At 34.3% G+C, this 23,002-nt stretch overlaps 1 protein-coding gene across 1 annotated transcript in view; it reads right to left on the reverse strand.

Annotated features, from left to right (window-relative positions):
• Positions 1-3,485: 3,485 nt before the first annotated feature.
• The window catches only part of LOC117102113 (paired box pox-neuro protein-like), a 22,066-nt gene continuing 2,549 nt past the window's right edge, over positions 3,486-23,002 (reverse strand). The window contains exons 2-4 of the mRNA XM_033242315.1: positions 12,244-12,464; positions 4,612-4,791; positions 3,486-3,746 (exon numbers count right to left, since the gene is read on the reverse strand). Coding sequence (XP_033098206.1) covers positions 3,486-3,746; positions 4,612-4,791; positions 12,244-12,464 — 662 coding nt within the window. The remainder of the gene's footprint in view (positions 3,747-4,611; positions 4,792-12,243; positions 12,465-23,002) is intronic.

Raw genomic sequence — 23,002 nt, forward strand, 5'->3', positions numbered from 1 at the left:
CAATGACATTTGATTATATTCAATATTAAATTATTATATATTACCTTGAGAAAATCATCAAATGCCGTACTGATTGCAAATTCACTCGAATTTTTCGCAGATGTTCACATAATCAATGTATTTTGCCCAAGCCTGACCCTAGCCATTCCGTATTATAACACACTTAAATAGATTCCAGTCATTTGATTGGTTAATTTCGTACCACGTGACATTATTTTGCCCATTTCATCGATCATCGTCAATTTTGTTCCAACTTACATTTTTTTTCATCCGAATAATCCATTGCACATTGAACATGAATGACATCAACGTAATAAATCTTTTGATTGGATAAAAAGACGCGGAACTGACTTTTTTCCAGGAGGGTTGAGTCCATGATGTGATGTCACGCTACCAACCTATAACCAAAGATACTAGAAACACAAGATAGAGTTCTCCACAGAAAAAAAAACTGTTCCATCGAAATGCGTGGTGGGAATACAGACTGTGAATACATGTCCTTTTGCAGAGGTTGAAACCGTTGCCATTATCCATAAGATACAACAAGAAGGAATTAAATAAATTAAAACAATAAAATGACAGACACCAAAGCGCAGAATCGTATGACGACCGGACTCTGATTAGTGATAAAATTTTCCTCCATTATTGGAAAAAGAAGGGCGCCGTAAACTTTTAAAGATCGTCAGAAAAGGTCGGAAAAAAAATTAATTTTTTTTTCTTATTTAGCTTAAATATTTTTCCGAACGCATTTAGGCGAATGAGAAAATAAAAGTAAAATTTTAAACAGTGTAATAATGCAACTGATAAATTATTTAAATTTATATATATGTATATATATATATATATATATATACATATATATATATATAACTATATACAAAACTATTAAAAACAATTAAAACCAAAGAAAAGATTACCATTAAATAAAATAGGTCGGGTCTTCATTGATTAAAATGTGACGAATTACCGATAATTGAAAACAATTCTAATTTTAATTTCAATCATTTACGCGAGCACGGAATTTATGCGAGCACGCACGCGCGCAAATATTCGATTATATATGAATTCTTATACGCTGTCCTTTCTAAGTGATGTTAATTGTAAAATATAGTTGTAAACCCAATTAAGTGTGTGAAATTAATATGCAATGTACGTAACACATATATTTTGCATGTGTTCATCGGGAAGATTATGAAACAAAATGGACGGTGTGTACCACGTGACTTTCGTAAACTAAGGAGCGGAATGTCGCAATTCTTTATATATATGGCTCTGTACTTAGCAACAGAAGGGCGCCCTGTACGTTGGGCACGAAGTATAGGAAACTTGCATGGTTAAAAAGAAGGGCGCCGCCTACGTTGGGCACGACTTCCGCCTCATTTTTACAATGCGAGTGCTCTATCTTGTATTTCTAGTATCTTTGGTAATAACATCAAAAACGCATGTGAAAATACTATGTAATATACCTAACTCATATACTTGGTATGTTTTCATCGGGAAGATTTGGACACAAAAATGGATGGTGTGTACCACGTGACTTTCGCAAACCGAGGAGCGGAATGTCGCAACTCTTGATATATATGGCTCTGTACTTAGCAACTGAAGAGCGCCCTACACGTCTGGACCAAGTATAGAAAACTTGAATGGGCGCCGCGTACGTCTGGATCCTTATCCGCCTCTTTTTTGCTATGCGAGTGCTCTATCTTGTATGTCTAATATCTTTGTTATAACCTTTCTAAGGCCTACTTCTTGCTGAACTTGTCTTAGCGGTGTGTAATGAATAGATTTTGTTTACTGTAAACAGCTGTAAAGTATTTTAATTGCGTTGATGATATCTCAAAAACTAGCACAAACTTGCGGAAAATCTGTGCGGAATTTGGCTCATATTTTCCGAAATGCGCTGACGGATTTCTAGCCTACTAAGTTTTGCACGGAGGATAAGCCTAGGTTAGGCCAGGCTAGCAGGTCTAGGCCGAACCGATCTATGTAGGTGTGTTATAAAACAACCACAGTAAAAATGAATGTTTTGTATTCGTAAAATGGAAAGAATATTTTCATTCGTTGAAAGATTGACTTTCCATTCAACTCATGAAAATATTCTTCCCATTGGACTCATAAACATTCATTATTTGTATACCATTCAATAGCAACCGTGCACCACGGTCCAAGCACGTACCACGGCCATGGCAACAGGATATGCTGCCACCAAGAGCTTGGTTCTGGGGAACGCGAAACGCGATAGCGAAAGCTCACTACCGTACTCGCGCGAATAAGCGCCCGGGCGCTTAAAATATTTTTGGCTCTTTTTGAGAGGCGCTTATTCAAACGGGGTGCTTATGCAAACAGAGTGGAAATTGAGGGGAGCTTATGGAAATAGATGAAAATTGAAGTGGTGCTTAAGGGAAATTGGAAAATTCAAGAGGCACTTTTTGGTTTTTGGTGAAGAAAATGTAATCGTCAAGAGAGCATGGCTCATAAATTTTGGGGGTAGTTACACAACAGCAGATGAAATTAGTGGTGATGTTGGTGGTGGTTGTAAACGTGTTGGCCATCTGCCAATTCAGATTAGCAGGATCATTGCAGGTTTCTTGCCTAAATACGAGACTGATGATGTCAGTTTATTTTTGTTGACTGAAAATTACCATACAGTATTTTATTTTTTAGATATTAAATACTGTAGTTCTAAATCCAAAAAGGGGTATCAATAAGACAAGAACGGCATTCTAAAGATGAATCAAAACTGAAAACCATGTTAAACTTTATGGAGACTCATGATAGACCGACAAATGGACTGACCGACCGACAATGCTAAGATAGATGCGAATAGTTTATGCAGAAAATTAAGTTGGTGATGTATTGTACTGATGATTGATTTTTTTTTTTTTAGGAATCCAGGGGCGCTTTTTCGCGCAAGTACGGTATATTTTTTTAACGAGAACGGGAAATTTTCTTGGTGGATTGGTTCTCGAATTAACGAGATAGCGAAAACTTTTAATGATCTCACTTTAATAACCGAGGAACTTACAGAACTTACTTATATGCTCAAGTTAATTATATGTATATTACTGAAAAATGAGCATCTTATAACATTGATTTTTAGGTTTTTTTTGTCAGTTTCAAGGGACAATACATCTTTAAAAACCCATGATCAACAATACTTTAAAATAAAGCCTCTCATGTGCTTTGGTTATGATGATATGCCATTAATTTTTGTTTGAACGATGTAAAGAAACACTTGCCTACAATGGCAATTTAAGGAGATTGGAATTAAATGAAACGCAAGAAAAAGTGTGTCTGAACAGTCAGTAACCAGTGGGTTTCTTGGCTGAAAAGCTGAGCACACAATGCAAACCAAACTGCAGTGATAAAGATGATGCCGAAACTTTTGGAATGCTACGTAAGTTTAACCTGTCCTAGTTTTGGATTTAAAATATAAATAACAGTCAAAAAACACATCAAACCACGACAGAAAACAAGCAAAATATTTATGTCGCTATGCTACCTCTGAATTTTGATTTCGGTTCATTCGATGCCTTGCTTTTATCATCGTCTTCATCATTAGTTTCATCCACCTTTAGCTTTCTTTTTACTCCGTTCTTCTGAGGCACTGGTGAATGGAATGTAAGAGATGAGGGCATAGGAGGGACGATACGTGGAAACGCGTTCATTGTCGTCGCTAATGTCGGCTTCTGAGGTGTCGGTGCTGGTAGCGTCGATCCAAACGCTATGTGACGGTGTAAGAACGCCTGTGGAAGCCCCGTGAACAAAACATATTATTTTAAACGGTACCGTACCGTATAATGTAAATAGTGAATAGAATGTTATTAATTTTAAATGAAATCATGAAATGAAAGCAACTGCGCAAAATGTAAGCATAAGATGATGGTGATGATAATAATAATAATAATAATAATAATAATAATTATAATTATAATAATAATAATAATAATAATTATAATTATAATTATAATAATAATAATAATAATAATAATTATTATTATTATTATTATTATTATTATTATTATTATTATTATTATTATTATTAATATTATTATTATTATTATTATTATTATTATTAATATTATTATTATTATTATTATTAATATTATTATTATTATTATTATTATTATTAGCAGAAGAAATGTTTTGCCCGACTGACGTGCTAAGGTACTGAATCCTCAGTACGTCCCATACACTTGCAGAAAATCTTTCAAGTAATTCGGGTTGGAATCGAGCCCCACGACTTGCAGTAAACTAGCCTAACCACCAGCCCTAATCAGGATTGCGCTTGAGTCAGAAAAATTGATGAAAAGAGTGATGTTTTGCCCTGACGTTTCCTGGTCTCTAGTGGTTATGACACCAGGCTAGTTATCCGGAAGTCGTGGGGTTCGATTCCCACAAGATATTAAATTTTCTGACGTGACAACATCGTAATAATAATATGATGTTAATGATGATGCTAATAATGATGATGATTGATGATTATGATGATGATATTGATGATGATGAACATTTTTAAATATGAGTGAGACCAAAAATTGAAATAATGTAACTAATAATGTTTTGCCAAATTTCTGACAAATATTAAATACCACGATAAATCGCAATTACCTTATCGGATATTATAATGGAGCTATTTCGTAGAATTCTGTTGATGGAACTAACACTGGGAATTGTGGTTTCGTCGCAAACACGTTCTTGCAGAAGTTTGTCTCTGATTTCCCACGCAAATATAGATGGGTTTTCCTGTTTGTAACTCATAATTTTCTTCACAACTAACGGGGTAGCTACCTGTAACAAGAAATTAAACAAAGTAATTATAAACATCAAAACAGGCGCGGATCCAAACCGTCACACCGTTCGCCGTAACGAAGATCAGGGTGAGAAATAAAAATACAATGTTGATATTATACAAATTAACCAATTTTGTTTGGTTTGGTTTTAGCGGCAGTGCCGTATACCTTATATTTTGCCAACAAAATAAATGTAGTCAGTGTAATTAGCCCAACACTAAAATGACACTGTGTTTTTGTGGCTACTGCGATTGCGCAAAAGTAGCTACTATGCCATCGCAATACTTTCCCGATGTAAATTATGGTAACTTTCGAAAGTCTCTGATTATGAGCCGACAATTATTCAACGTTCAGGAATAATTTCGTGAACACGTCCGATCGAGGTTACGAGTGATAGCCGATTATACCGTATGGCAAAACTACTCGACTAGTGTTTTGCTCAGCGATGTCAAATGTAAGTTTTATTAGGCTTAGATTTCTAGTACAGTGGCCAATGTAGTAAAATAGACTCAAATTTATGTTAATTTATGGCAAAAATATTTTTACGACTCAGAATTTTATACTGAACCAAAAAAGACTTTGGTGCCCATGTTTTCGACAATGTTAACTGGCCGCCACCTTGAAAAACAAGATGGCGGACGCATCTAGTCAAACATAGTATTATGTGGTATCATTGGAAAGGAAATCATGCACTGAATATTTTTTCCCATTACACTAGTATGATGAAATGCATAAAAATTGAGATATTCGCCATTAAACACGTCATTGTCTGCTGCCCTCTATTGGTAACAAATTTATTTTTATTGTTGTTTGTATGAAGTTGACTGGTTTTCTTGGTTCTAATACTGATATTTTGTAGTATTATTTTTGTAACTAATTTGATACATTGATAAACAAATTACATTTCTATTTATGTGTGTTTTTTTCATTAAACAATGTAAATAACCATATTATTTGTGCAATGACAGTTTCCTATCAATATATTTTTTTTAATGCATGTTAATACAACTGCAAAATCCTGGTATTTTCCAGTCTAGTAAAAAACAAAATCGTTTAGCAGACTGCTAATTATGAGAGCAATTGTAAATACTGTATTTATCGGAATAAACACCAGGGGACTTTTATTGTTAAGAAGGGTTTTATTGAGGGAGGTATTTATTATTATTATTATTTTTCGTTTGGTGTGAATTATATGCGTATATACTTAAAATATATGCCCTTAAATTTCACTACAACACAAAATTACTATCAAAATGAATGAAAAAAATGTAATTCTACTAGAATAGAAAAATCAATAGAATCTCCTGACAATGATATTACTTTGTTTACAGTCATTTGGTTGAGTGGGATCTTGATTATTTGAGGAAAAAATTAAGGCGTTTATTCCAAATAAGGCTTGAGGGGATGTTCATTCAAATAAATGTGGTAACAGATCTATCTATGATTACCACTTTTCATGTAGAAGTTTTGAAGAATGAGACTATCTTACACCAAAAACCATCCCGGTACTTGTGAATCCGGATTTCGGGGGTTACAACATAAAAGGTGACATGATATTTACCATAAGTCTAAATAATAATAAATTGTAGATTATGGATTCACCTACAGTAATAACAAGCACATTTCATTTTAGTTTTTATAATTAAATTTCTCTTATGAACACCATCTCAATATGCCTTCATGTATCTTGGCACGACAGGCACAATTTCGCTGGAACAATATCGTTTGGCAAACCTAGCTGCTACAACTTTCTATGTTTAAGAAACCGCTGGCCGAATCCGAGGAAAATTTGCGTACAAAAGGAGGGCACCTAATACAGGGTTTCCAAGTTGGAAAAAGTCATTTCCGGGAGATCTGCGGTGGTGGGTCGAAGGGTGGGGGCCTGGAGGGACTTTCACAGATGGAGGGTGTGAACCACATCAGCCCCACCATGGCTGGAGCTAAGGAAAGTATGTATAATTGTGGCACGTTTAGATGGCCGGAAATGGCCCTTTCAGACATAAATTTGAATATCATTTTCATTTCTACCCCATTTTTTTTCATAATTTTTAAGTATTTAGGAAGCCGGCAGTACTGTACTACTGATCTGGTTAAAGAATTCTTTAATTTAATTAAACATTTGATTATATTTGCTACACATAGTGATACCCACCGGCACTGACTTCCTTAGAAAATTGATAATAAAGCAGTGAAAACATGCAAAATTATGAATTTGTTGAAATAGGTTTTTTTCCGGGAGATTCTTGCTTTGCAGGAGTGCGGGAGACCGTCTTCATTACCCGGAGATTCTTGCGATTTCCGGGAGATTTGGCACCCCTGCAGTGTGAAAAAACTAATAAACATGAACAAAAATGTTGTTGTTATCAGTGTATCAGTCCAGTTTACAAACAAGAATCTGCAAAGTATCGTTATTAGAACTGAGAAATCCAGCTAAATTTGTACTACGAACTACGAAAATGAAATTTTTACCAATAGAGGGCAGCAGACAATGACATGTTTAATGGCGAATATCTCCGTTACAATTCATTTTTTATATTGGTTTAATGGGAAAAATATTCAGTGCATTATTTCCTTTCCAATGATACCACATAATGATATAGATGTGTCCGCCATCTTGTTTTCCAAGATGGCGGCCAGTTAACCATCTCGAAAAAATTGGCACCAACATTTTTCTTGTTCAGTATAAAATTCTGAGTCGGAAAAGCGTTGTTGCCATAGCCTAGTTATGAACTCATCGCACGATTTACCTGTCTGCATACACCGACCACAAAGGTCAGTGACTGTATTCTCTCTCGACTGCTGAAATGTTTATTTCTTTGACGAAAATCTATCAAAATAGCTTTACAAACAAGTTCTTTCTAACACAATACAAATTACAATAGTTATTCATCGTATCCGTACTGTACTGCTGATGTGTAGTTAATTAAACGCGTACTGCAGGAGCAAATATCAGCATCAAACAGCTAAATACGCACACGTATATAACTGACCATATCACTATAGCAACCGATGACTGCTACAACAGTTGGTTATAAAAAACTAAAATTAAAAGACAATGATTGACTTATAAAGCAACTAGTAGAGCATGCATCCTACACTAAATGGAAAATTATTATACTTAGATTTAATGCATTCAAAAATTTACTTCGGGGGTTGCAGGCCCTCAGGAATTTTTTTCAAGCATTAAATCTAACCTTCGTATAATAATTTTTTATAGTGTACTATGCGGAGCTCTACTAATTGCTTATTTGTATTATTACGGTAGATGATGAAAATTTGTTTTGATATTTCATTTTGGGTCTGTTTATTCCGTCGAGTTTCAGTTTACATTTCTGAACTTCAGTATACGTAGCCTATGCTGGTAACTTTCATTGGCCGCCGGTCAGCCGTACAGTACGTCGTCAACTATTAGCAGCCCTAGCTGGTGTAGCTAGTCCAGGGAACAGTGAAATCAATTCACTGTAATTATTTAATTAATTAATTTCACTGTTCCCTGGCTAGGCTAAGTCGTCCACAGAGACTGGTAGGCTAATTATGAGGGGTGGCGCCGGGATTTCCACGACGAGGCCCTCGAGGGGTCCGATGTCTCTTACAAGAGCAAAGTGCGCGTGGTCGGGCGTCGCATAAAATCTTTTGAATTTGGTCGTGTTGGCCATTGGCGAAACCCTAAAAAATGTTGAATGAGTTAAAAGTAGTAATAAAAAAAACACGTCTAGCAGTAGATTCACGCCCCCGCTGGGAGCCTATTTTTAGCATTGATTAGCATTGAAAGTTCATTTATGTTTTTATAGAAATGCTGTAATTTAGCAATATTTGTTTTAAAACTCTAGGTCACATGAACGAATTCAAGGGGAACCCAGCCAGCCTGGACCCCATAAATATTTGAAAATTATTTAAAAATAAATAGAAAAAAAAAATAAAAATTTATATTCAAATTCTGAGAGTGCCATTTCCGGACATCAGAGGCAACATATGCCTAATCTTATTTTTGTTTACCTTAGCCCCACCCATGGTAGGACTGAAGTGTCTATGTGGCACCCTCTATTTCGAATTTCTGGATCCACCACCACAGTCTGCAAGGTCCACCCCAACTGTGCGAAGGTCAGGGAGAAATCCTGGATCTGCGCCTGTAAAACGCTACTGTAAGTCAGGTAGCACTTTTCTGAGATAGGTTTCAACTTATTAGTATATACAGTATCCTCGTGGGTGAGGGGGATTTGGTGGAGGAGCAATGTTGGTGCCAGTAACACTGGACAGGGCAATCCCTTCTTCCTGTTGACCAAGTCGTCGGAACAAAAGAGATGCTTTTTATTCTCTGTATTTATTTAAAGGCGTAATTATTTGTTTACAACGTCTCTGAAAACCATACCTTTCCAGGCAGTAGGGAGATTATCTTACCAGAAACCCAACGATTAGCTTCTGGAAACCTCTGCTCGCTGGGAATTGCTAGTCGGCGCTTACCGACAACTTAGCCCCTTCCTTCCATCGAGCGAATCCTGCCTCAGTGTAGCATCACCAACATTAATCTCACAAGGTAAAACTATTTTCTTCTACAAAATCACAAACAGTGCAGACTTATTGGACATCACCGTTACCATGGAAAATGGTGACTTAAAACAGATCTCTTCCGTAAACCCACTGATAAACATATGTACCTGCTCCCTCTGTCATCCACTGCACTGTACCAAATACATTCCGTACAGCCAGGTGCATTGTTTTTCGGATTTAGATTTTCAGATTTGCACAGCAGAACTATCTGGACATCTCCGGAATAGAAATTATTATCGAGGACCCATTAAAAATGCTATATAAAAAAAGGGCATACCTTGAACTCTAACACTGACGTACAAACCACTACCTATTACCCTCTAGGTTACCAACATTATAATTCAGAAACTGACCCATCCTACAGATCACAGAAAGTCTTCTTAGATCTGTTTTTTTTTCGGATACACAATTCATAGCCTATTGTGGACCACCTAACCTTCAAGAGACCAATTAATTCTTGCGACACTCATAGTTTGGCCTGTCATCTGTGTGGTTCATCATGTTGTCTGTTTGATTCTATACAGTCATTCAAGGGCAACCAAACAAATCACATTTCGGATAAAGCAATCAATTAATTGCTTCACCAAAAATGTCATTTATCTCATAGGCCTATATTGTAATGTGGTAAACAATATGTCGGAGAAATTTAAAAAAAAAATACTCTTCGTATGAGAATAACACAACATAGGCCTAGATAAGCTATCCATCTAAGCTTGATCAAAGTAGCCGAGCATTTTAAATTTTCAATTCAGTTGGTCATTCAATCTCAAATTGCAGAGTGATTGTTATAGACCATAATGCCAAATGGAGCAATAAAAATCGTAAGGATAAAGAAATGTCGGGGAACTTTTACTTAAAACCACTACACCTTTTGGACCAGTACACTCCAATGGCATTCAAAATTTATCTGTATAAATCATTTAGCCTTCTTGTTCACTCTTTGTTCACGTGGTTTATTCAATCCAATTCAAATTATTGGAATCACTTTTGAGACAGTGCCACATAACATAACATAAAAAACATAATTTTTAAAAACCAGATAAAACCAACATGACTCACGCTGCCTAGGGACACAGCCAAGGTAACTGGTTGACTGTCAGCGAAGCTGTTCACCCCAAAATAGCAAGCAATCTGGCTCCACCAAAGCAATACCGCCTTAAATCTAAGTGTTTGTGTGTTTCTTTGACTGTGAACAGCTTACAGGCCATAGTTTTTATGGGAAACTCCTCAAACTTTCTCATAATGATCCCCAAAGATCTCGGGGTGATTAAATTTTGAAGGGCTATGGTCAAAGGTCAAGGTCACAATTAGCGAAAAACTACTTTTGTATATAATAACAGTCACAGCCAACAATTTTTATCAGAAATTCGTCAAACTTGGTCACAATGTTCCATGACCAACAATCTAACAATAATTAAATTTTGAAGGGTCAATGTCAAAGGTCAAGGCTACAATCGACGAAAAACCACTTTATATATATAAAACAGCCTACAGTCCACAGATTTCATCACAAACTTGTCAAACTCGGCCACGATATTCCATGATCAAAGATTTAGAAGTAACTAAAGCTAGCTAGTCACTGCCAACGACATCAGGATGTTAGCTTTTAAGCTTGATTTATGGGGCCAACACATGGACCTCGGTCAAAGGGAAAGTGAGAGGGGGGAGAGTGGTTGAGAGCTATGCTACACGATGTATTATGTCCTTTATTCGAACACTGTATTTAACTTTCTTTGATGATTTATATATAATTTAACAGTGTTATTGGCTATCTTGATTTATATTATATGCAACTATGTATTTCCAGTCGTATTATTGTGTAATAGAGTGTATCTGGCGGTAACTTGAATCTGTTCAACCATGAAGCCTCTGTGGTTTAATGATTATGACGTTCGCCTTGACAGCGGGAGGTCGCAAATTCGGATCCCATCAAAGAAATTTTATTACACAATTTCTTTATTCATTTATTTATAGAACAACATTCATTGGGAGCTATGCTACACGATGTATTATGTCCTTTATTTGAACACTGTATTTAACTTTCTTTGATGATTTATATATAATTTATCAGTGTTAACGGCTATCTTGATTTATATTATATGCAACTATGTATTTCCAGCCGTACTTATTGTGTAATAGAGTGTATATGGCCTAATTTGAATCTGTTCAACCATGAAGCCTTTGTGATCAAATGGTTATGACGCTTGCCTTGACAGCGAGAGGCCGCATGTTCAAATCCCCTCAGAGGAATTTTATACACAATTTCTTTACTCATTTATTTATAGGACAACATTCGTTGAGAGCTATGCTACACGATTATTATGTCTTTTATTCAATTCGAACACTGCACCTTTCTTTGATGATTATATATGTATATGTAAACAGTTAATATATATATATATATATATATATATAATATGTCAATCAAACATTAATTACTATATACGAATAAGTTCTGTTCTGTTTTTGTTATTTTTGGTTGATATTTCTGGGCCAACTATGCCTAATTAACCGCATTAGCGGATGAAGAATTAACCTACATTATTGGTATAATTGTATTCTGTATTATGAATTAACCAATAAACATTTTGCTTCTTTATCTCTCTCTATTATCTGCAGGATGGTAATGACCGTATGTGTTTTTTACCCGTAATGAAAAGAGTTCAGGTTGATATTGCATTATTCACTGATGTTCTTTGTCGTTAAACTATTCTAGTGCTGTTCTTCTATCGTTTCTGATTAAATTTGTCCTCGAACGCAAAGCTGTGAGTTTGGAATGTTCTGTTCATTATTGTACATCCGTACATGATTGATGTGATTTTTATTTTAAATAGAGCATATGCGAACAGGTGAAAACATTCAACTATGTTAGAATATTATATCTTTTAATCAATAGACTAACCTTTGGTTTGCTTCCACCGATACTACCCGGTTTGATGGATCCAGTTTCATAGTAACGCGTCAATATTTTACTGACGCAGCCATGAGAAACGAGGAGCTGACGTGATATGTCACACGGACGCACACCTAGATGCGCAAGCTCAACAATTCGTGCGCGGATGAAATCTGGCAATGGCCTGCCATTGACAAACACGCCACCAAGTTGATTGACACCGGCCTGGCCTAAAAATATAACACATGTATTACATTATTACATAAAGATGATAAAAGTTGATGCGTTTTGTGATTAGAAAAAAATTTCAAGAATAAATGTAAATCAAAATTATCACAAAAGTTTTTAAATTGAAGCTTAGAAAATGCAGATTTGCCGGACAAAACTATTTAAACCTACTCTGTTTATGTAAACAGTTAACAAAAAAAAGAAAAAAAAACACTTCACATTTCTATCATTAGAATCATCTATAATTATTAGGTCTCTTGCCTAGGGTCTTACCAGCCTGCGAGTTTCAAAAAGTGAGAAAAATCGTTGGACAACTCCGGACGATTAGGAAAATTCGGACAGAAGTCTTAATTGTCACAGATATTTTAATTGTCATATTTACAGTACTTCACGATTCCTCTCAATCTTCTGCTGTGATTATTTTAGTATATTTGGCCTGTTTTTGGTTTTATCATTATGGTAATGTACCAACTGTGATATTTCTGTGAAATGCTGTGGTATCGAAACCATATTTTCTTTGGAGAGTTCTCAGGGAAAGGGAAGCTGCAACAGTAGGCCTACATTTCTACTATCCTCAAAAATAACAAAATAAAGAACGATCAACATAAAAATATAAAATGTAATTGAATATCATTTAGGCATACCGAATGATTGCGCAGTAATTTTAATATCTTGAAATGAAATCTACTAATATTAATTGGAAATTAATTGGGAATATGTAAGCAAGGCGTACTCTTTACGACTGCCACGCTGGGTGACCGATTGTCTCGCTGTCACCTGGACCAGTCGCGAACCTTACACAAATGTTACTCATGTACACAATACCACCTGTCATATCATTTGAAGAAATACCGACGGGAGTGGTTCGATACCTTGATTACATTATCATCTAATTTCTTTTAGATGTACCCATATATGTGTAGGCATATTCATTATGTAGGCCTATGTCAATTAGCAGAAATATCAGGTCAAAATTCTCTGTACATAAGGCCTCTACCGTATAGCATTAGTGATTTCATGAATAATACTATTTCCGCTTCGAGAATCCTAATTAGTGTGTAGGATATTCTTTAATAATACCCACTTAAGTTTATAATATTCTTAACGATCAGTGACTGATGATGATGATGAGCATGATCGTTGTAATCAGGGTCCTAAATATTGAGGAATAAAGTCAACAATCCATGTGAATGCACCTAGCTGTGTAGCTTGAATACGTCTAAAAGAAATAAAAGTACAAAAAAAAGACAAAGTTTAAAAAACACATTTAGACAAGTTAGTTACCTTGGCATTTTAAATATTTTCAAAATTATTTTCTTTGCTTCTCTCTATATTCCATCTATTAGTGTTATTTTGTATTGTATTTTGTGTTTTCGCTTCAAGCCTATGCCCATGTCTACACTTAAGCCTATATTTCTATTCAAACCTCGTTAAGTTTTCTTGTATTTCTCTGGTCATAAGATAATTTACACTCATTTTACTGACTACAATAAACAAAATCGTGCCTACCAAATTTAAAGACCTTCTTATTGTATCCTCCTATATTTCTTTTAAGAATTTTTCGATTACTGATTCAAAGAACGAAACATGAATATAATAATAACAATAATAATAATAATAATAATAATAATAATAATAATAATAATAATAATAATAAAAATAATAATAATAATAAAAATAATAACAACAACAATAATAATAATAATAATAATAATAATAATAATAATAATAATAATTTATCGTAGACCAAACACCTTCATTTTTACAAATAATACTCTCACTGAATCTGCGATTTTTTCTGATCATGTTTCCTTCTACTAACGAGCTAAATGCATAATGCATAAAGGATAGCACTTTACACACCGTTTTTTCTGATCAACGAACAATTGATCGTCTATTTGCCCACGTCACTTAAATGACAAAGCGTTTAGAACGTATATTGTCATTACTATATCCCTGTAATGATGCAATGGTGAATAAGTTCTAGTATACTTTTTATTATATAGTAGAACACCCTTTTAGGACACCCCGATTCAGTCGAGACTTATATTGTAGGAGACACCTGTCTCTACAAAACGAGGAAATGCACTACGTCCAATTGCAAATAAAGGGGGCTCCAAGTGCACCAAAATTTAATTCTAATTTCAACCTTACTTTTAAAACTAATAAGGAGACACTAGGCTATTTTTTTATCCTATTACAGCAAATCAATAACAAACACGATAATATTCATTTTTTCAAAGACTTCTGAACTGTAGAATTACATTAAATTAAGTTTTTTTTTACGTTATACTGTATATTTAATATGAATTTGATTGAATTATTTTGGGCCCATATTACTCAACTATGTATAAATAAACACCGAAGTCATTACCGTACTCTATTCATGCATTCCCTGGCATCCGATACTATAAATAATTGTTTTCATTATTTTTTTAAAGTAATATATATTCTCAAATTCTTTGCGCCCATTTCTTGTTACGGTAGGCCAATTTACCCTATAAATTGCACATTTTAGGGAGTTTTCATCAATTCCGACGAAATCAGAATTAAAAACACAAAAATATTTTGCGCGCTTGGCGCGCATTTTTTAGGGGTTTTTTTTAGTTTTTTCCTTTTTAAGTTATTTAAACACATAATAGTCCCAAACTCAAGAAAGACAAATTTAAGATAGAACATTTTAACCTAAAAGAAGGGTCTCAGTGTGTATAGATGGTGAAAGAATATGTTTGTAATAAATAAAACCATGATGAAAATGCTTATATTTATTATTATTATGTTGTAATGATGTTGTTTGTACTGTTCTTTAATTTTATTAAAGAGGGCCCCTGAATATCTGGGCTACTGGGCTAAACAAGAAGGGTTACCCTCTTTAAAGATGGTTGAAATAAAAAATTAATAAAATAAAATAAATAAATACCCACTCTGACCCAAGACCCCTGTTACGCGCCTGGTGTTAGCGCCAATGTGCGGACAGGGGATGTGACCCCCTCTGAAGCTGGAAACCTTGTTTTTGCAAAATAAATTGATGCAATTTACTATTATAGGCCTAATCAATAAATTCCTCATCAACCGATATAACCTTGGAATTGACATAACATTACGGATGTCGTACACACCCTCCAGTGTGAAATGTGGCTCTCTTTGCAAGCACATCTAACATCTAAGGAAAGAAGAGCTTAGATTGGTACCAGATAAAATAATTTTGTTATCAACACTAATACACTATTCTAATTTTCATCTTTGTAAGCGCATAAGACAGTGCAACTTATTTCTGTGACAGTCTTTTGAAGTGTGTAAAGCTCCATTTTATCCCATACATAGTCAAAATATTGGGGGATGATACAATGGACCATCCCCCCTTGTCAAATATTAGGGGATATATCCCCATCCCCCCACCCCGGGATCTACGCCTATGGATACAGCACACAGAGTTGCAACATTTCATTTTTACGGTTGCAGGACCAGGATATTAAGAAGTCGCAGAGCTTTAGATTAAACTTGATTAAGCATCTTAAGCACATCTCTGTTGCCGCCTTAAATAAGACAATTTTGCAAATGTAGGCACTATCCAGTAGAAGTTATGAGCGCAATTTTGTCTTCTGTTTTTTGCAAATTCTTGCAATTGTATGTATGATTTATACTGCTTCAAATAAATAATTATTTTTATGTGTATTGTATTTTATTGTATTGTTATGACTCAAGGAAGTGGGGTCTTCAGTTTCCATGATCAGTTGGTAATTTGGCAAGAGTGGCAATTCAACAAACAAATGTGTGAATTAGTCTCAAATTCAAATTCAAAAACCTTTATTGTCCAATAACTTAGTGACATGTGTTATGGTAGGCATGTCGATTATACTTGCTTCTAAGATAATTTGTTCTCGAAAAATATATTTGGAAGGGCACAAGGCAACAATGCCTATAACAATTTGTATCTGGCGCTGTGTCGTCCCTTACTAGAGTATGGTAGGCCTATCTCATCGTTGAGAGGGTGCCGCACAGATTCACCTGATCCTTTATAGGTAGGCATTGGGGTACCCTTCCTAATTATTCAGTTCCTGGCCTCTTAATATTTCAACTTATTTATGAATCTGCATTGTTCTGCAATTGTTTGTATAAAAAATGAAGAGCAGGGGCGAAAAGACCACAGCTTTGGGGTGAGCCCATATTGGTATAAGTGGTATAACCAATTTTAAACTTCTAGTGACCGAATAATCAAAAGTTTCCTTAGCCAGAGAATAATAGATGCAGAAATATTCATGTCAATGAGTCATAAAATGAGGTTTGATTGTGTTAAAAGCGGAACTAAAATTATTATTATATATATTATTATTATTATTATTATTCATTCATCATTTTTACTATGTTGTTAAAATGGCAATAAAGGAATATCGTATCGTTTTAAACCACTTGTGAAATGCATTAAGATTCAGAAATCCCGAGAATCAGCTAGTTTAATTATTTAAGCCAGGTAGTAAATTCTGGAGATTCTGGAGATAATTTATTTGAACCTACCATTATCCCCTAATTTCTAGTCAGCCTACTAGTTTTTTTTTTTTCTAATCTGTTTTTTTTTTACAATTATTTTAACTTCGCAGTTTATCTTTGCTTGCAAAGACTTATTTCTCCTAAATAATAGTTTTTAAACTCTTTAGTAATTCAAGGTTTGTTATAAGATAAAAGAGCAAGCTTGTACTCAATGGCGAAGTAATATAGAAATGAAGGATACGTTTAATAATTATTTGATTTTCTGTCCCGAAGATGGATTTATAAAGTCTTACATAAGCTTCTGTACACTAGAAAATCAGATAGTGACAGGAACACTTGAATACAGACCTGAGAATCAAACACTGTTGGTCAAAGCAGAATTAGGTTATGCTAAAGGCTTTCAGCTGACACTTGCATATTCCCATGGTAGCATTTTTATTTTTTAATGTCTAATCTTTCAATTAAATTTTCATTTGCTTCAAAAGCCGTCAGTCGACTATTACCTGCCATACAAGAAACATTACATTTATATTCATCAATATAAATTTGCAATGGCCAAAGAAGAATAAAAAAAAATTAGACAATAGATTAATGTAGCAGAGTAGTACAAATGGAGGAATTGTTGTCAGAAGACGAATAGACATTTAGAGAATATGAGGATTTGAAACGTTCAGTTCTACAAAGAGGCGGTAAGAAGGCTGATTGTTGTATTCCTAAGCGAGATAGATATTTAAGAATGTGATCATAAGACTGAACAATTGGAAAAAAAGGTGCATGGAGTGAAATAATTAAATCTTTTGTTGTACCATGTATTACCACATTGAGCAAATAGGTATGGATACGAAGAATATGAAAAGTAATCTGATAGAAGTTTACTGAAAAGATAATCAACACTTATTAAATACGCACCTTCACCTTCAAAGAAAACAAGAAAAGACACAAGATTTTCAGAAACTACAAAAAGAATATATTCAAAAGAAATTCCAAATAGTCAGTGTCAGAGGTTGAGAAAAACATGAGAATAGCTAGGAATGACAGTGAGTTATCTAAACCATCAGAATATCTGAGCAAAAGATGTAAAGTTATTAGAGAAGTGTCAAGACATAGTAGTACACTGGAGGCTACAAAACTGTTGACGAGTCAGATGAAGATATTCTTTAAGCTGCCGAAGAGAAATCGCAATAGACAACCTCCAAATGCTTGTCCACGAAACAGTTGATCTTTAACATCCAATTGTATATGGTAAAATTAACTTTTCATGGTGACTTCAACGATTAAATTGAGTCTTCCTTCGTCGTTGAAAGGGAATTTATCATGGATTGCTTTTGTCAGAGTGGTGTTTGAATTTTTTTTTCTTTTCAGAAAGTTAAATTAAGTTGTTTGCTTTACATGCAATGCAGGTGTAACATACTTGAAATAAACCTGTTACAATAGTCATGTACATAGTAATATTATTGTTACATAAATTAGGGCCTATACTTTATATTATAGCATTTTCTGTACAGTAAAGAAATGTATATTTACAATATTTTGTAATGAAAAAATTCTGCTTTTTCTGGCAATACAGTAACGCATATTAATAAACCTTACAACAAATTCCTTAGCATGTTGTTAAACTAGTCAGGTAACTATATTTGTTATGGTTAATGAATTATATTATATTTTATAGCGTTAACTGTTCATTAAAATGATGTATATTTATGTTAATTTTTAATAAAAACAATGCTGTTTTCTATCAATACAGTACAAAATTAAGTTTTAAATTACTTGAAATGAGCCTGGCAACACATTTCTTAACATTTTGTTAGACTATTTATGTAACTGATATATTTTTATTTAAAAAATGACGTTTTTTCTGGCAATACTGCATCCATGTGTGTAAATTACCCACAACTTTTTTCTTGATTATTGTTTGGACAACTATTGACTATCAAAATGTAGAAGATGGTGGATATGTATGCACCACTTTGGAAGTTACAGATAGGTTTTTGAGGCATACTTTAAAAAAATATATATTTTGAGAAAAACCCCCTTTTGTAAATAATGGTATGTTCCAAACAGATTTTTTTACACAATTTTTTTTTGCGACAAATGGAAATCAATACCTGGTTATTTACATGGATGATCACAAAAATATATATAGTGCATGTTCTTTTTTAAAATAAGGTCTGAAATCAGTGCTTTTTCACTTCTGAAAATTGACAAAAACGGTAAAATTTAGATAATGGGTCGTTGCCATGACAACGAAGGCTAAAAAATTAAACAAATGTCATAGATATGCTTTTTATCCAAGTATCTATTCATGGTAAAATTGAGAGAAATCCATTTTTGGACATCTGCCACCAAATCTTTGATTTTTATGGACAACCATTCTTAAATATTTAAGTTCAGATCAGTTTTGTATAATACTTTGTATGTATATGTGTTTTTCAAGATTATGCTTATGTGCATGTATATGTATACATATTTTTTTCAGCAATAAGTTTTTAGTTTATGATGACACTAGTTGATTTGGACTGAGCTTTATGAAGTTGCTCTGCTATTTCCCCTGCAGCCATGGCTGAGCTACCACCTCGTAGGATATAAAAAATGTAACCTTAACAGAGTCAAACTTCCTATCCCTAGGTAGATATAAAAGTCTCAGTGAAAAGAAGAGGATTTCCAAGTCTGGAGTACAATGTTGTTTCGTTGTGGAACATTGGCGCACCATGTTTTGTAAATATTCATCGATCTTGTTGTTAAACGATCGTATATGGACATGACAATACTTGGCAGAGGTGGCTTCGTTAAGTCTCTGTCTGACGCCAACCCTTTTACCTTTCTTTCTTTCCCTAGGTCTGCGAAAAGGTTGGAAAACACAGTATAAATACGATGGTCAAAATAGCTTGTAACGCATATTGAAATCCTGGTAAATTAAGTTTTACTGCACAATGAATCCGTATTAAAAACGATAATTAAAATGAAATTTATCAAGAGTTGTGTTTTTAGGCATCGTTATATGAATAACGCCACCGTATCCGAACCAGATTCAAATGCTTTAAGGGTTTTGGTTTTTTAGAATTTCAGAGGTAAACTATTTCATGCTTATTCAATTCTTGGAAAGAATGTCATCTTTCTGTAGTCTGGAGCGTGTTTGGATTTCTGTTACAGAAGGTCATGTTTGGCAACTTTTTCAAGAAGTGTTTGGAACTAAGCACCATGCATGTTGTAATTCTAGCTTGGAGTGGCAGGATATAAATCGACACAGTACGTATACATTTTTAAAACTTGCCTACTCCGTTGACGTACTGAGTCCGAGCTGGCGTCGTAGTGATGTTAACTTAAAGTAATGTTATATTGTCGACTGCTTTACCTTCTTGTCCCATAGTTGTATCCGTACCGTACATTCTTTTCATACTAACAATCATATTTTTTTTTTTCTTCGCATTGGAAGTTTGCAATTATGTGCCTCGGTTTCTGGTTACCTCAGTTCTGTTTCCCCATTCCGTGTGCATTCTCAGTTTGTATTTCGTTCAAGTTTAATTTATTCATTATAATTTCTTTCAATTGTCTAGTGTGTGTGGTTTTCAGCAACCATTTGTTTCAGATCATTTCGAAGGGTCTTGATCTTTGATGACGTGGAGTGTGACGAGTCGTTCGTAGCGGGAATTTCAATCTGTGACTTGGGCGTTATGGCTAAAGTAGCACTCATTTTGCCCTATTTGTTTTTCAAAAACTTTTATTTATCCAATAATCAAACAGAGAACAAAACATAAATAAAATACAAAAGACAATGATAACCAAAGTAAACTTAACGAAATGTAAAACCTTAACTTAAAATTTGAACTGATTAATTAATTCTGCTAGAGTGGAATATTTATAATAGAGAATGATGGCTTCCATTTGTATTGTTTACTGTCATTTAGGAAGAGGGCGCTTATTCGAGGAAAAAATAATTTGAGAAAGGTGTTTATTCCAATTAAGACTCTGGTGAGGCAGGGCGTTTATTCGAATAAATAAGGTAATACAGAAACAGTTTTGCCTTAAACAAAAAGAACCTCCCCCTCCCAAAAAGGAATAAAGTATAGCATACATACACACAATACATAGGTTTTTACTTCTTAATAAAATGTAGATAACTCATAGGCCTATGTCAAAATACATAATAAATAATATAATATAAATATATTTTTATTCCTTTTATTTTTGCTATTTCTTCTTTCTTTGTTGTAATAATAAAAAGTACACATTCAAAGCACAATAAAAATGTTTAAAAAAAACTTTTTTGTTTATATATATAAACGATAAAATAACACAATCTAATGTCCCGTTAACAATCTGTTATGAACAAATTGCCTTAATTTTAGTCTGTATTTTTACTTATAGACGAGCATTAAAGTATAGAAGACTTCATTTTTCCAGTTGATATTGAGAGTGTGGCAATCCGTTTTGACGTAGTTCGGAAATGACTTCCTTACTCACTAAATCTCATCATGCATTTTTCAACAACTGATGTCACAGCTTTTATATATTTAAAATAATCAACAACACAGATTAAATTGTTATTAAGTGGTGTATGATGAACGTCTGTCCGCTGATAGCCAACAGATGGGATTTCTGCAGTGAAAGACAGCACAAGATATAAATCCTAAAATACGGACACAAACAAGGCTACTGATTCATGTAAATGTACATAATCACATAAATGATATTCAGAGACATGTACACTAACGTAGGCCTATACACTATACAGGCACAGTTGGGGACCGGCACACACACGACAAACACACACAGTCTACGACACACACATTTTACCTACACATTTTAAGACACACACATTTTACACACATTTTGCCTACACATAATGGCCTACAGATACATTGGAAATGAATGCAGAAAGACACAATATTCTTCCTGCAAAATAATCACTTAATAAAACGACTTTTCGACGACAAAAATCATTTCAAACTAATAGCATTATGTCACATTATTTCGTTTCTCCACATAAAACAGTCTGCTAACAATATAAATGAACCATAAAAGTGTACCAAACGCAGTAAAATGTCACGATGACGTTGCTATAGAGAAATAGGTTTGTGTTACCGGTTGTTAAGGTAACACGAATGAAGGAGTGTCAAAACCAAACATAATAGAGATAAGCCCCGAAACTGTCTTTCGGTAATGCTATAAATATAATTATATAAATACATTTTGAACGTTAAAGAAGAGGAATCTGCTGTCTATGCACACACACACACACACACACCAATATATATATATATACATATATATATATATATATATATATATATATATATATAAAATTAAAACGGAACAGTAGATATATATATATATACTTTATGTTCTCTCTGATACGACAAAGTAGGCCTAACTAAAATAGCGATATTTAGCATTGTTGCACAGAATTCACATTGAAAACGACCCAAGTGGCGCCTCATACATTAGTCTGATACCTAAAGGCTATCTTTGCAATGATAAATAGCTCGCTCCCAGTACGTGGTGTTCACAGTGTATTCTTTTACGAAATGAGGTATCTGTTTTACTAAGATTATGTGACGTCGATTGTATCAAAATACTAAATGTTATAATCCTTGTAGCATTACCCTAGAATAATAGGACGTACAGACAATTGGTAAACGTTGGCTTTCTGTAGTTTACTGCATAAAATTCATTATAGCATTATTTTTGAATATCATTTAATGATCATAGTATCTAGATGCTCACAGGCTCCTCTAGATGCCGCACAGGTTTTGACGACTAGATGCTGCACAGCCTTTGACGAGTATTAAAGTAGAAGTATCAGTACCGGGGGAGGGGGTCTTCTCGTCAGGGAGGGATCCCCCCGCCCCGGTCGGGGAGAAAAACCACAACTCGTAGTGGAAAATTGTATATGTATTTTATACATTATTTGTAGACCCAAAATCGATTAAATAAGCCTTTAAATCTCCTAAATATATTTTTCGGTCCCCAATGGAACATTCGACAGACGTTGATAGACGCCCGACGAAGCCCACTTTTTTCGTCAGGGAAATCTTCCCCCCCCCCCCCCCCC

The sequence above is a fragment of the Anneissia japonica genome, unplaced genomic scaffold, assembly GCF_011630105.1.
Source record: "Anneissia japonica isolate Jap-2015-1 unplaced genomic scaffold, ASM1163010v1 scaffold171446_len717541_cov154, whole genome shotgun sequence".
Lineage (NCBI taxonomy): Eukaryota > Metazoa > Echinodermata > Crinoidea > Comatulida > Comatulidae > Anneissia > Anneissia japonica.